Source organism: Manacus candei, unplaced genomic scaffold, assembly GCF_025592945.1.
Source record: "Manacus candei isolate 608988 ecotype Guabito, Panama unplaced genomic scaffold, ASM2559294v1 h1tg000424l, whole genome shotgun sequence".
NCBI lineage: Eukaryota > Metazoa > Chordata > Aves > Passeriformes > Pipridae > Manacus > Manacus candei.
Genome location: NW_026138472.1, coordinates 53143 through 65364, shown reverse-complemented (window position 1 = coordinate 65364; position 12222 = coordinate 53143). Strand labels below are relative to the sequence as shown.

At 72.8% G+C, this 12222-nt stretch overlaps 2 protein-coding genes across 2 annotated transcripts; one reads left to right on the top strand and one right to left on the bottom strand.

Moving 5' to 3' along the window:
• The first annotated feature begins 22 nt into the window (after positions 1–22).
• Positions 23–3593, top strand: TMBIM6 (transmembrane BAX inhibitor motif containing 6). The gene is made up of 10 exons (XM_051776036.1): positions 23–155; positions 1506–1606; positions 1697–1805; positions 1893–2013; positions 2102–2150; positions 2242–2339; positions 2434–2513; positions 2602–2702; positions 2789–2861; positions 3010–3593. The coding sequence occupies exons 2-10, from the start codon at positions 1551–1553 to the stop codon at positions 3031–3033; spliced, it is 711 nt and encodes a 236-aa protein (XP_051631996.1). The 5' UTR covers positions 23–155; positions 1506–1550; the 3' UTR covers positions 3034–3593.
• A 121-nt stretch (positions 3594–3714) lies between these two features.
• NCKAP5L (NCK associated protein 5 like) lies at positions 3715–11860 on the bottom strand. Its single transcript, XM_051776055.1, has 14 exons — positions 11810–11860; positions 8745–8786; positions 8540–8646; positions 8138–8206; positions 7984–8022; positions 7746–7865; positions 7281–7661; positions 6884–7234; positions 5501–6846; positions 5276–5429; positions 5124–5202; positions 4750–5034; positions 4504–4643; positions 3715–4144 (listed from the first exon to the last, which is right to left on the bottom strand). The coding sequence occupies exons 3-14, from the start codon at positions 8639–8641 to the stop codon at positions 3908–3910; spliced, it is 3303 nt and encodes a 1100-aa protein (XP_051632015.1). The 5' UTR covers positions 8642–8646; positions 8745–8786; positions 11810–11860; the 3' UTR covers positions 3715–3907.
• Positions 11861–12222: the final 362 nt, after the last annotated feature.

Genomic DNA, 12222 nt, shown 5'->3' with positions numbered 1-12222 from the left:
GCGGTAACGGCGGCGCGCGCCGGGCCCCGCCCCCGGGGCCCGCGAAAGCCAATGGGACGAGGCGGAGGGCGGGACCAGGAGAGGGCTCAGCCAATCGGCGGCGGGGGGCGGTGCGCGGCGCTCGAGGCCTGGCACGGGCGACGGACGCGGCGCAGGTGCGGGCGGGGGGCGCGGGACGGGGGGGCCCGGACCGGGACGGGGGGTCCAGAGAAGGGTCCGGGAGGTCCGAGGGGGCTGCGGAGCCAGGGAACCCCCCTAAAGCAGCCCTCTCGGGGCTATCCGGGGGGTCCCGCACCCCCCAGGCCCCGCGGCAGAGGGGGCGCGCGCGGATCGGGCCCCGGTGGGGCTCCGCCCGGTTCTACCGTGGGGGATCGGAGGGAATCGGGGCTGGGGGAGCGGGGGGAGGAGGGGAAGCGGCGGGGCAGCGCCTGGGCCGGGCGCAGAAAGCCGCGGGTAAAGGTCGCTCGGGCCCGAGCGGGGGCGGCACCGGCGAAAGCGAAAGCGGCGCTGGGGCCGGGGGGGCTCCGAGGGGAGCCGGGAAGGGGGGGCTGGGGTCCGGCACCGGGTCCTTCTGCCGCCCCGGGACCGACACCCAGCGGGACCTGCCTGATGGAACGGGCTGGCCCCGGCGGCCCCGGCCCCGGGGGGGTGTTAACACCGGGGGGGGGACCTGTCACACCCCTGCCACACCCCTGCCACACCCCTGTGACAGCCCTGTCACACACCGCCAGCCGTCACAGCCCGGCGGGGACTGTCCCCATGGCCGCACCTCCGCCCCTGCCCCGCCGGGGGGTGACCCGGGGGGTCCCCATGGCCTGGTGGCACCTGCCCCGTGGTGTCACCAGCCCGGTGTCGCTGTCCCCGGGCTGTGCCGGTGTGGCAGGATGAGAAACCCCCCCCCCAGATCCTCCCTGCGCTGGGGGTGTCCTGGTTAAAACCCCCCATCCCGCACCCCCTCGGGCCCTTTTGGGTCCCCCGTGTCCCTCGGGGACAGGTGGCTCGTGCCACTGGCCGGGCAGGTCGGACTCCCGCAGGTGCCAGAGGGGACAGAGCCGGCTGAGCCGGCCGGACGAGGAGGAGGAGGAGGAGGAGGAGGAGGAAGGGGAGGAAGAGGCCCTGCCGGGAGCCTCCTGCTGCCGGAGCCACCTCCGGGGACGTCATTACGGGCACTAATAGTCACCTGGCGCAGCGACATTTCCAGCTGCCGGCAGCGCTCCCGCGGCACCGGGGCCTTCCCAGGGGGGCTCTCCCGGACCTCGAAACAACCCCCCCGGGGGGGTCCCCGGGGGCCGTGCCGGCTTTGCAACAGCCCCGCAACACCCGGGGGGTCCCCGTGGGCCTCGCAACAGCCGGCAGCGCTTGCACCAGCTGGGCCAGGGAGGCTCTGCAGCCCGGGCAGTTCCCAGCTCCTGCCGCTCGCTCTGCTGCTCCTGGGCTCCCACCCGGCTCCTGGGGGGAGCATGGGAGGGCTCTGGTGCCCCCTGACCCCCCCTGTCCCCTCACAGCTTGCACCCTGCGGAGCGGCCCTGGGCCCATCCCAGCCTGGCACCATGAACGTCTTCGACCGGAGCATCAACTTCGACGCCCTCTTCAAGTTCTCCCACATGTGAGTGACACCCCCGGGCAGGGCAGGGGGGCCAGGGGGGACTGCGCCAGCCCCTTCTGCCCCCCTCACACCCCCTCCCCTCGCCCACAGCTCGGCCTCCACTCAGGAGCACCTGAAGAGGGTCTATGGCAGCTTCGCCCTCTGCATGTTCGTGGCGGCCGCGGGCGCCTACGTCAACATGGTGACCCACCTGTTCCAGGTGAGGGCCCTTTGGGGGGCACCCCAGCTCTGCCACCCCCCGGGTGGGGCGATGCCCAGCCCTCACGTGTCTCTTCCCCCTCCCCAGTTTGGGCTCCTGACCGGCCTGGGTGCGCTGGGACTGATGGTTTGGCTCACGGCCACCCCGCACAACCGCGAGACCGAGCAGAAGCGGCTGGGGATGCTGGTTGCCTTCGCCTTCCTCACAGGTGGGTGGGCACCGGGGACCCCCCCTCACATCCTGCGGGACCCCAGCCCCCAAAACGCCTCCTGTGACACCCAGCTCTGTCCTTCCAGGCACCAACCTGGGACCCCTCCTGCAAATGTGCATCTCCATCAACCCCAGGTAGGAGTGTGTGTCCCCATCGCCCCCTAGACCCTCTTCCCACCCCGAGCTGCCTCCCAGACCCCTTTGACCCCTGTCTCCTCCCCCCCAGCATCATCCCCACCGCCTTCCTGGGCACTGCCACCATCTTCGCCTGCTTCTCCCTGAGCGCCCTGTACGCCCGGCGCCGCAGCTACCTCTACCTGGGAGGTGAGAGGGGCTTTGGGGGGGACTCTCAGGGAGTCCAGGGGCTCCCCTGGGTGGGCAGGGCCCAGGCCTCACTCCCTGCCCTCTCTCGCTGCAGGTTTCCTGCTCTCCGGGCTCTCCCTGCTCCTCCTCTCCTCCCTGGTTAATGCCTTCGTGAGATCCACCTGGGTCTTCACGGTGAGTCCACTGAGGACGGACGGACAGACAGACAGGTGAGCCCAGCAGGGGACTGTCCCCACCTCATGCCCCCTTCTCCTCCCCACAGGCCAACCTGTACGTGGCTCTGATGATCATGTGCGGCTTCGTGCTCTTCGACACGCAGCTCATCATCGAGAAGGCGGAGAACGGGGACAAGGATTACATCTGGTGGGTGCTGGGGACACGAGGGGGGGGACACAGGGCACAGGGCACAGGGTGGCCCCCCCCCGAGCACGCATCCCTCTCTCCCACAGGCACTGCGTGGATCTCTTCCTCGACTTCGTCAACATCTTCCGGGAGCTCCTGATGATCCTGGGCATGTCCGAGGTGGGTGAGGGGTCCTGGGACAGAACTGCCCTGTGGGGTGGGGGACAGAGGGCAGAGCTGCCCTGTGGGGTGGGGGACAGGGGGCAGAGCTGCCCTGTGGGGTGGGGGACAGCCCCAGTGGTGACCGTGGCCGCCTCTCCTCTTGCAGAACAAGAAGAAGGAGAAGAAGTGAAGCGGCTCCGGGACGAGGCGGAGCCGTCCCTGTGTCCCCGTGTCCCCTCCTGTCCCTCCCTGTCATTAAAGGGGCTGTGCTTTGCTGCCCAGGAAGCAGCCGGAAGCTTTCGCACCTCGTGGGTTTTTTTCTCTCGTTCGGCTTTTCTTTTTTTTTCTTTTTTTTTTTTTTTTTTGATTAAAAATTGGCCAATTTGTGGGTCCTGCTGGAGTTTGGCTCCCCCACAGCCCCCCCAACTCCCCCCCCGGCCCATGGCCCTCAGGGGGGTCACCCACATGTCCCCTTTCCATGGAGGTTTGTCCCCAGCCCCGCTGGCTCCCAGAACGTTCTCCTGCCCCGGGAAGCCGTGAGAGCCCCAAAACCAGCCGTGGGGGGGTTTGGTGGGACCCCCCCCCCAGCCAAACTCAGCGGCGGAGCCTCCCCCTTTAGCACCAGTGCCAAGAAGTGAAGCTGTGCTGGGAGGGGCCGCGGGGACGTCGCGGTTCCCAGCGCTCCCAAATCCCGCCGTCTCCGCTCTTTGTACACCGGGATGATTCAATAAAACCGCTCAAGACTCCAAACTCTCGGCCCCCTCCCTCCATCTCCCGCGTCCGTCTGTCCGTCCCTCCATCCCCACGTCCGCCTGTCCCTCCCTCCGGCGCGGGGAGGCAGCGGCTGCACCGTCACGTATATAAATAACCCGGGGGGGGGGGCAGCTTTATTGAGTTAAAAACCCATCGGTGGGGGCTGTACAGGGCCATAGCACCATCGGAGAGAGCCGGGAGAAGGGGGGGACACAGGACAGCGGGACCCCCCAGTCCAGGCAGCACCCCCAGAGCGGGAGCAGGAGCAGTGGGGAGGGGGGTGGAAGACGTGGGAGCGCGGCCGGGGGGGCTCAGCCCTGGCTGCCGCAGGAGGAGAGGCTGTCGTAGAGCGAGTCGCTGAGGGACTCGGAGTGTTCCAGCCCGGGGGGGCCGTGCCCCCCGTCCCGGGACCGGGCCTCTGTGCTGCCCTCGTCCCCCACGTCCGAGGCACTGGGGGTCCGGCTGCTGCTGGCGCTCAGGGCGGGGGGCAGCGGCGGGGGGGCCTCCGGGGACGCCCCTCGACGCCCGGCCGGGCTGCACACGGGTGCCTGGGGAGGGACAGGGTGGGCAGGGGGGGCTGCCCGTGCTCCCCCCTCCCCACCGGTGCTCACCACACCCACCGCCATCTCCTTATTGTGGGGGGACCCCATGGGAGGAAACCCTCATCCCCCCAAGATGTTACAGGGCCTTGTCACCCCCACTGGGGCACGTGAGGACGTGGCAAAGGATTCCAGAGCTCTGGTGAGTCCCCCCATGTCCACTCTCCATGGCCCCCCGTGGCAGTGAGGGCAGGAGGGTCTGGGGTCCCCATGTCGGGGTTTTGGAGTCCTCCAGAGTTTGAGGGTCCCCACACCACTGTTTTAGGGTCCCCATGCCAGGGTTTCAGGGGTCCCACAGCCCCCCTTACCTGCACGGGCCGGTGCAGCCCCTCCAGCCCCCCGGAGGGGCACAGGAAGGGGTCGGCAGCACCGCAGGCTTTGGCGTTGGGGAAGGTCCAGTTCTTGCTCTGCTGGACACGCCGCGGCTTCCCGGTGTCATCCCCGGTGTCTGTGGGATACAGAGGGGCAGCGTTGGCCTCAGGGCCCACCCCGGTGCCCCCGTCGTGGGGGAGCCAAGCGTGGGGCACACCCCTTGCCCGGGGGGGGACACCCACCTTGGGGCGCGGCGCGGTGCCCGTGCGGGCCGGGGGGTGCTGGGGGGCGGCCCCCCGGGGCACTCCGGTGTTTCCCGGGCACCAGCAGCTCCTCGGCGCTGGGCACCTCCCGCTCCAGCGTCCGGGCCTTGCGCGGCACTTTGGTGGCGGCGGCCGGCACAGCCCCGGGCAGCGCCTCGGGGCGGCCCCGCGGTTTGGGGGTGCTCTTGGCTGGGACCCCCCCGTAGTCGGGGGGCGGGAAGGTCCCGATCCCGCTGTCCAGCGTCCGTGTCAGCGACCCGCAGGCTGCGGCACGGGCGGAGGGGTCAGTGCTGGGGTGGGGGGGACCACCCTGGTGCCCCCTCACACCATAACCCCCCTGGTCACCCCCTCACCGGCGAAGTGCTGCGATGTCCCCGACTCAGACAAGCTCTCGTCCGACGGCAGCTCGTCCCGGAGCCCCACGTCCGGCACCTGCAGGGGCATGGAGGGTGAGGGGTTGGGGATCCCCCCCAAGAGGGGGCCTGGGGGCTGGGGGGGTCCTCACCTTGTCCGGGGGCTCCCGCAGGTGCCCCACGATGCCGTTGCGGGGCGGGCGGCAGAGCCGGGGGTCTTTGGCGTCGGGGGGGACCCGCCGGAGGTCACAGAGCTCCCGCTTGTGCTCCAGGCGAGTCTCGTAGGGAACGTCCTTCCCGTCCACCCTGGAGGGGGACAACACGTCAGGACACCCCCCGCTCGCCCCCACCCCGAGGGGACCCGGGTGGGCGCTCACCTGTCCAGCAGCTGCTGCATGAAGGTCTCGGCCGTCACCTCCTGGTACATGACGGGGAGGGGGCCGGGGCCGCGGGGGGGCCCGCGGGGTCTGCCCTTCTCCAGCGCCAGCCCCTGCAGGAAGGCGTGTTCCTCCCGCAGCGCCTTCCGCAGGTCCTCCGCCTTCTCCATCAGCTTCGAGATGTTGAGGCTCTCGGCCTCCAGCTTGCGGGCGGCCAACTTGACCTCCCTGCGCAGGGGCGCGGGGGTCCCGGCCCACTCGCGCCCGCGCCCGCCGTCCCCGCGCCGGCTGAGCGCGGGCAGTTTGCTGCGCCGCAGCCCGAACCAACTCGCCAGCCCGGCCTTGCCCTTGGCCTCGGCGCCCGGCGCCCGCTCCTGCCCCTGCAGCCGCAGCACGTTCTCCTCGATGCCCTTCATCACCTTCTCCTCGATGGCCGAGTGCCCCGCGGCGCCCGGCGCCGGCCCCGTGGGCTCGGGGGCCGCGGGGGCTTTGTGGGGACCCCCGCCCGCCTTGGCGCCCGAAGGCTCCTCGGCCCGCGGCGCCCCGGCCTTGCCAGTGCCCGTCTTGGTGGGCAGCTTGGTGGGGCTGCCGTGGGGGCTGCGGGAGGACTTGGCGGGGGGCGCCGGGGGGGCCCGCGGGGGGGTCCTGCCGGTGGCCGCGCGCCCCTTGCCCCCCGCCTTGCCGGGGTCGCCCATGGAGCCGGAGGAGTAGCAGCGGGCCAGGGGCTCTGTGCCGTGCGCCGGCTCGGGGTGCTTGAGGCTGCCCCCCATGCCCCCCCGGGGTGGGGGGCGCAGCTCGGCCCCGTGGCCCCGCTCAGGTCGCCCCGGGCCGGGGGGCTCACGGCCCTCGGCCCCCCGCAGCTTGCCCAGGGCAGCCAGGCGCTCCTTGAAGGGCAGGTAGCCCGGCTCGGGGGGTTTCTTGCCGGGGCGGCGGGCGGGGGCCGAGCCCCCCGTGCCGCGGCGGGAGCTGGGGGGGGAGGCGGCCGCCCGCTCGGCACCGGCCGGGGGGCCCGGGGGGCCGGGGGGCTGCTCGGCCGCCTCGAAGGTGTGGGGCGGGGGGAAGGCGGGGGGCTCCGGGGAGCCGGGCTCCGGGGGGGCGTCGGGGGAGGCGCGGCGGCTGAGCCCCGGCGAGGCCTCGGGGTGGGCGCCACGACAGGGGATCTTGGAGGGGTGGGCGACCTGGGGGCTGAGGCGCAGCCCCCCGGGCGGGGGGGGCAGCTTGAGCACCTTGGCGGGGGAGGGCAGGGCGTTGGGGACCCCCCCGGGCGAGAGAGGGGCGAAGCCCCCCTCGGGGCTCTCCTCGCCCGGGGCGTAGAGCCCCAGGAAGGCGGGGTGGTCCCCGCGCCGCTGCCGGGGGGGTCCCCCGGGGGCTTCGCCGTTGCGCCGGCAGCAGCCCCCCCCCCTCGCCCCGCAGCAGCCGCTCGGCCAAGGCGCTGAGCAGAGCCCCCCGCGGCGGCCCCCCTTCCTCCGGAGAGGAGCAGGGGCTGCCCTCGGCCCCCCGCCACCCCCCCGCAGCCCCCGGCCCCCGCAGCGGGCAGGGGGGCCAGCCCGGGGCCCCGCAGGGCTCGGGGGAGCCGGGGGAGGCCGGGGGGGGCCCCAGCAGCGGGTCCGTCTCCTCCAGCTTGCGCAGCACCTCCAGGATTTGGGCTTTTTTCTTGAAGAAGGGGGACAGGGCGTCCAGAGGGGGGGCACCGGGGCTGAGCCCGGGGCTGCCCGACGGCACCGGCGGCAGCACCTACAGGGGCCGGGCACCGTCACCCCCTGGGCACCCGGCACTGAACCCCCCCGGCACCAGGGGGACACCCTGGTGGGCTTTGGGATGGGGACCCAATGGGGACAGGGACACCACAGAAAGGGTGATGCCACAGGCACGTGGGTGGGGACACCCAGGATCCAGGGAGGGGGAAGGAGAGGACACCGTGGGCCTCGGAAATGGGGTCCCACAGGCTTAGGGACACCAGACACTGGGAAGAGGGAAAGGGGAGGGGGTGCCACAGCCCAGAGAAGGGGACATGGGGACAGGGGGGGTTGCAGACACTGATACTCACCTCGGGCAGGGGCACACAGAGACCAGGGGGCAGCGGGGGGGGCGGCTGCTCTGCAGAACATGGTTGGGGGGTGACAGGGGTGTCCAGGGGCACTGGCACCGGGTGCAGAGGCAGCTGGAGAGGAGGGAGACGGCGGGTTAAGCTTTGGGGGGGCTCTGCCCTGTGGCCCCCCCAGCTCCAACACGGCCCCAGGCACACCTGGGGCAGGGACCCCGTGGAGAGGTGCAGCTTCTGCTGGAACAAGTCACTCAGTGCCTGGTTCTGCCGCTCCAGCTCGAACACCCGTTTCTTCAGCTTGATGCACTCCTCACGCAGGTCCTGGCCAGGGCAGGGGGTGGGAGGTTAGAAAGGACCCCTCAGACTCCCAACATCCCCCCCAGATCCCCAACATTCCCCCTAGAACCGCAACTCCCTCCCCGGCCCTCCTGACACTCACCTTTTGGTTGAGCAGTGCCTGCACCACGTGGTTGGCGACCTGGGGAGCAGAGGGGGGTTTGGGTGGTGTGGGAGGGCACACACAGCCCCCTGCCCCAGCGCACACGTGTGCACACGTGTCCCACATGTGTGTGTGTGTCTCTGTGTCCCCGTACCTCGTCCAGGCAGCGCTCGTACGTCTCCCTCTGGTTCTCGTTGGCCTGGGCCAGGGCCGAGTTCTCCGCCTGGGACAGAGCAGGGACGACTCAGGGGATGCAGTGGAGGGGCCCGGGCACCTGGACCCCCCCATGGCACCAAGGGAACCCCTCCTCCTCTTCCTGGTAGGACCCATTGCCACTCATGGAGGGATGGAGGGGTAGAGTTGACCCCGGAGCAGTGGCACACAAGGGCCATGGAAAGTGCTGCCCATCACCGCAGTGCCCGGGCTGTGGGGTCCACGGCTGGCTCTTGGCACCAGCTGCATGGTGGCCACGGTTTCATGGTGGCCATGGCTGCCTGGTGGCACCAGCCATGGCTGCCTGGTGGTCCCGTGCCCCGGTGGTCCCATCCCCACGTACCTCCAGCTCCCGCAGCCGCTGCAGCAGCTCATGGCTGGTGCCCGTCTCTCCCAGGGCCGCGGGGCTCCCGGCTCCCGGCGCCTCAGCCACGCTCTCAGACATCACTGCTGCAGGGGACACGTGTCAGGAGGGTCCCTGCTGGCCCTGGCCAGTGTCCCCCGGCCCGGGGCACCCCCAGACCCTGCGCAGCACAGACCCCCCTTACCTGGCTCGGGGCGTCCCCAGCCCTGTCCCTCCACGGTGTCACCTGCCGGGAAAATGGGGCTGAGGGGGGTGGGACGAGGCCTCAGGAGACCCCCGGGGCCGAGTCCTGACCCCACCGGCACTGGGAGCCACAGGGAGCCCTCCTGCCACCCAGCCCCTTCCTGGGGGTGCGAGGGCCCTGGGCCGGCACGGGAACGCACAGCACCCCCGGGAGCGGGACCGGGACCAGCCCCGGGGCACCGGGATGCGCAGGACTCCCAGGACCGGGATCAGGACTAGCCCCGGGGCACCGGCATGCGCAGCGCCCCCGAGACCGGCTCCGGCCCCGCCACCGGGGCACAGGGATGCGCAGCACCACCGGGACCGGCATCGGCACCGGCCCCGGGGCACCGGAACGTGCAGCACCCCCGGGCGGGGGCTGACCCCGGCGGCCCCGGGGCGCCGCGATGCGCAGCCCCGGTGCACAGAACCGCCGGCGTGCAGACGGGCCCCCCTTCCCGGTACCGCACACCCCGCGCTCCCCCCGGGGCTCCCCCCGCCGCCGCCGCCGCTGCGGCCCCGCGCTGAGCCCCGGCCCCGGCCCCGCACTCACGCCCGGGGCTCCCGGCGGCGCCGCCCGTCCCGGCTCAGCGCGGCCCCGGGGCCGGTCCCGGCGGCGGCAGCGGCTCCATCCCGGCCCGGCCCGGCCGCGCTATTGTTGGGAGGCGGCGGCGGCGGCTCCGCCTTCCCGCCGCGGCCGGGGAGGAGCCGGGGATGAGCCGCCGCCGCCCCCGGTGCGCGGCTCCGCCAGCGCCAACCCCGGGGAAACCGGCGCGGGGACCCCCGGGACACCGGGCACCGGCCCGCGAGAGGAAGCACCGGGAATCCCCCCTGCGGCACCGGGCACGGCCGGGGGGGACAGGGCACCCCACGGAGGGACCCCCCCCCCCGGGGAACTCTGCACCCTCGGGAGGGACCCCCCGGAGCCGGGGACCCCTCGGGGAGCCCCCCGGGGCTGCAGGAGGAGCCGGGCCGTGAACCCCGGACGTGGCCGCCACCCCCCACCCCACGAGGGTGAGGTTTGGGGGGACTCGGGGTTCACACGAGGCCACGCGGCCCCGGCTCACCCGGACCCCACGGCACCGCGGCGTGGGGGGCTCGGCAGGACAAGGGGGGGCCGGAGGGGACAAGAGGAGGGTCTGGGGGGGGTGATGGAAGGGATAAGAAGAGGATCTGGGGGTGATGGAGGGGACAAGAAGAGGGTCTGGGAGGGCACGGCCACGCTTCTCACGTGCTGTCCCTGTCCCCTGCAGCCCGCGGGGGGATCCCATGCGGGTGCCCGTGGTCCCCATTGTCCCCGAGGTGCCCGTGGGCCCCTCGCCCGCCCCCCGCGCAGGAAGCGGCCCCGGGGCCGGCGGCTCCGGCTGCGTCACGGGGGGAAGTGAGGCTCCGTCTGGAGGGGAAGAGCAGCCCGCGGCCCCCCCAAGCCCCCGGCGGGGACAGCCGGGGGGGCCCCGACAGATGGACGGCGCGGCCGTCCCCTCCCCCAGCGTGGGGCCCCGCGGGGGCAGCGCGAGGGTCCCTGTGGGGAGGGGGACACGGCTCGGGGACAGCCGGGGGCACCCGGAGCTCAGGTCCCCTCCCCGGTGTCACCCCCACCCCGGTCACTCGTCCCCACTGCCCCGGGCACTGTGGGGACACGGTGTGGGGACAGGGCACGTGCCCAAACCGCGGCCGAGGACACGCCAGCGTGGCCGTGACGGGCTGGCCCTGGGCTGCCCCACACCAGGGTCCCCACCCCGAGCCCAGGGACACGGGGGGACAGCCCTGAGTGTCCCCAGCCCTGCTGGGCTGCTTTGGGGACAGCCCAGGGACGTGTGGTGACAGCCCTGAGTGTCCCCAGCCCTGCTGGGCTGCTCTGGGGGCAGCCAGGACACACTGGGGACAGCCTGGGGACAGCCCAGGGACAGCCAGGATGCAGCAGGGACAGCAAGGACACCCTGGGGACAGCCGGAATACACCGGGGACAAGTGGGATGTGCTAGAGATACAGCCTCGGGGTGCAGGGACACATCGAGGACAGCTGGGACTCGCCAGGGACACGCAGGGACAGGCAGGGATGCGGTGGCAGCACTGGGGACGGTCAGGGATGCAGTGGGGACAGCAGAGACACACGCAGGGGACAGCTGGGGTGTACTGGGGACAGTGGGGACCAGCAGGTGGGATGGAGGACAGTGGGGGACATCCCAGGGACACCGGGATGCACTGGGGACATACCGGGAACAGCCAGGATGCACCGGGGACACCCCAGGGAAAGTCAGGATGCACTGGGGACACTGGGGACATAACAGGGACAGTAAGGATGCCCTGGGAACACCCCAGGGACAGCCAGGATGCAGTGGGGACACTGGGGACACCCCAGGAACAGCCAGGATGCACTGGGGACAGCCAGGATGCACTGGGGACATTGGGAACACCCCAGGGACAGCCAGGGTGCAGTGGGGACACTGGGGACACCCCAGGGACAACCAAGATGCACTGGGGACACTGGGGACAGCCGAGATGCTCTGGGGACATTGGGAACACCCCAGGGACAGCCGGGATGCACTGGGGGCACTGGGGACACCCCAGGGACAGCCGGGATGCACTGGGGGCACTGGGGACACCCCAGGGACAGCCGAGATGCTCTGGGGGCACTGGGAACACCCCAGGAACAGCCGGGATGCACTGGGGGCACTGGGGACACCCCAGGGACAGCCGGGATGCACTGGGGGCACTGGGGACACCCCAGGGACAGCCGGGATGCACTGGGGGCACTGGGGACACCCCAGCATGCACTGGGGACAGCGGGGACAGGGGGGAGAGCCGAGGACACAACCGGGATGCAGCGGGGGGGCACCGGGGACATGTGGGGGGCTCCGACCGGGCCACTCCGCGCCGCTTCCCTGGGGTCGCCCCCCAACCCCTCCCGGCACGTCCCGGTGCCCGGAGGCCACGGACGACCACCCCCCCCGCCGGTGCCCCGAGGAGCGGCCGGAACCCCCCCGGGCCCCCCGCCCGCCCCCCGCCGCGGCGCGACCGGACTCACCGGGGGCTACGGCGGGGCCGGGGCGGCATGGCCGGGGCTGGGACCGGGACCGGGGCGGGATCGGGGCCGGGGCGGGACCGGCGGCGGCGGTGACGTCATGGCTCCACCGGGCCGGCCCCGCCCTGCGCCCCCGCCGCCGCCAATCCGCGCCCGGGGGCGGCGGGGGGGTCCCGGCGCGGGGGGGGGTCCCGGTGCCGCCGCATCCGCGCCCCCTCCCGCATCCCCCCCTCCCGTGAGCCCCGGAGCTGCTCGAGAGGGGCCCGGTGCCCCCCCCCACCAACCCCGCCGGGATTCGGTACCGAGCGACCGGATTGGGACCGGCCGCGTCCCACGGAGCCCCCCCCGCGTGTCCCCCCCCCACCGCTCCGGGGTCGTGGGTGAAGGGCTGAAATAAGGGAGTGACCCCCGAAGGG

Excerpts from the sequence above, each read along its gene's own strand:
- TMBIM6 (XM_051776036.1), top strand. The coding sequence starts at position 1,551 with ATGAACGTCTTCGACCGGAGCATCAACTTCGACGCCCTCTTCAAGTTC. Across the intron at positions 1,806-1,892 it reads TGGTGACCCACCTGTTCCAG|TTTGGGCTCCTGACCGGCCT; the intron begins GTGAGGGCCCTT and ends CCCCCTCCCCAG. Across the intron at positions 2,151-2,241 it reads TGCATCTCCATCAACCCCAG|CATCATCCCCACCGCCTTCC; the intron begins GTAGGAGTGTGT and ends CCTCCCCCCCAG.
- NCKAP5L (XM_051776055.1), bottom strand. The coding sequence starts at position 8,641 with ATGTCTGAGAGCGTGGCTGAGGCGCCGGGAGCCGGGAGCCCCGCGGCC. Across the intron at positions 6,847-6,883 it reads AGGGGGGGGGGCTGCTGCCG|CGGCGCGGGGACCACCCCGC; the intron begins GCGCAACGGCGA and ends CCCCCCCGGCAG. Across the intron at positions 5,035-5,123 it reads GACATCGCAGCACTTCGCCG|CCTGCGGGTCGCTGACACGG; the intron begins GTGAGGGGGTGA and ends CCCGTGCCGCAG.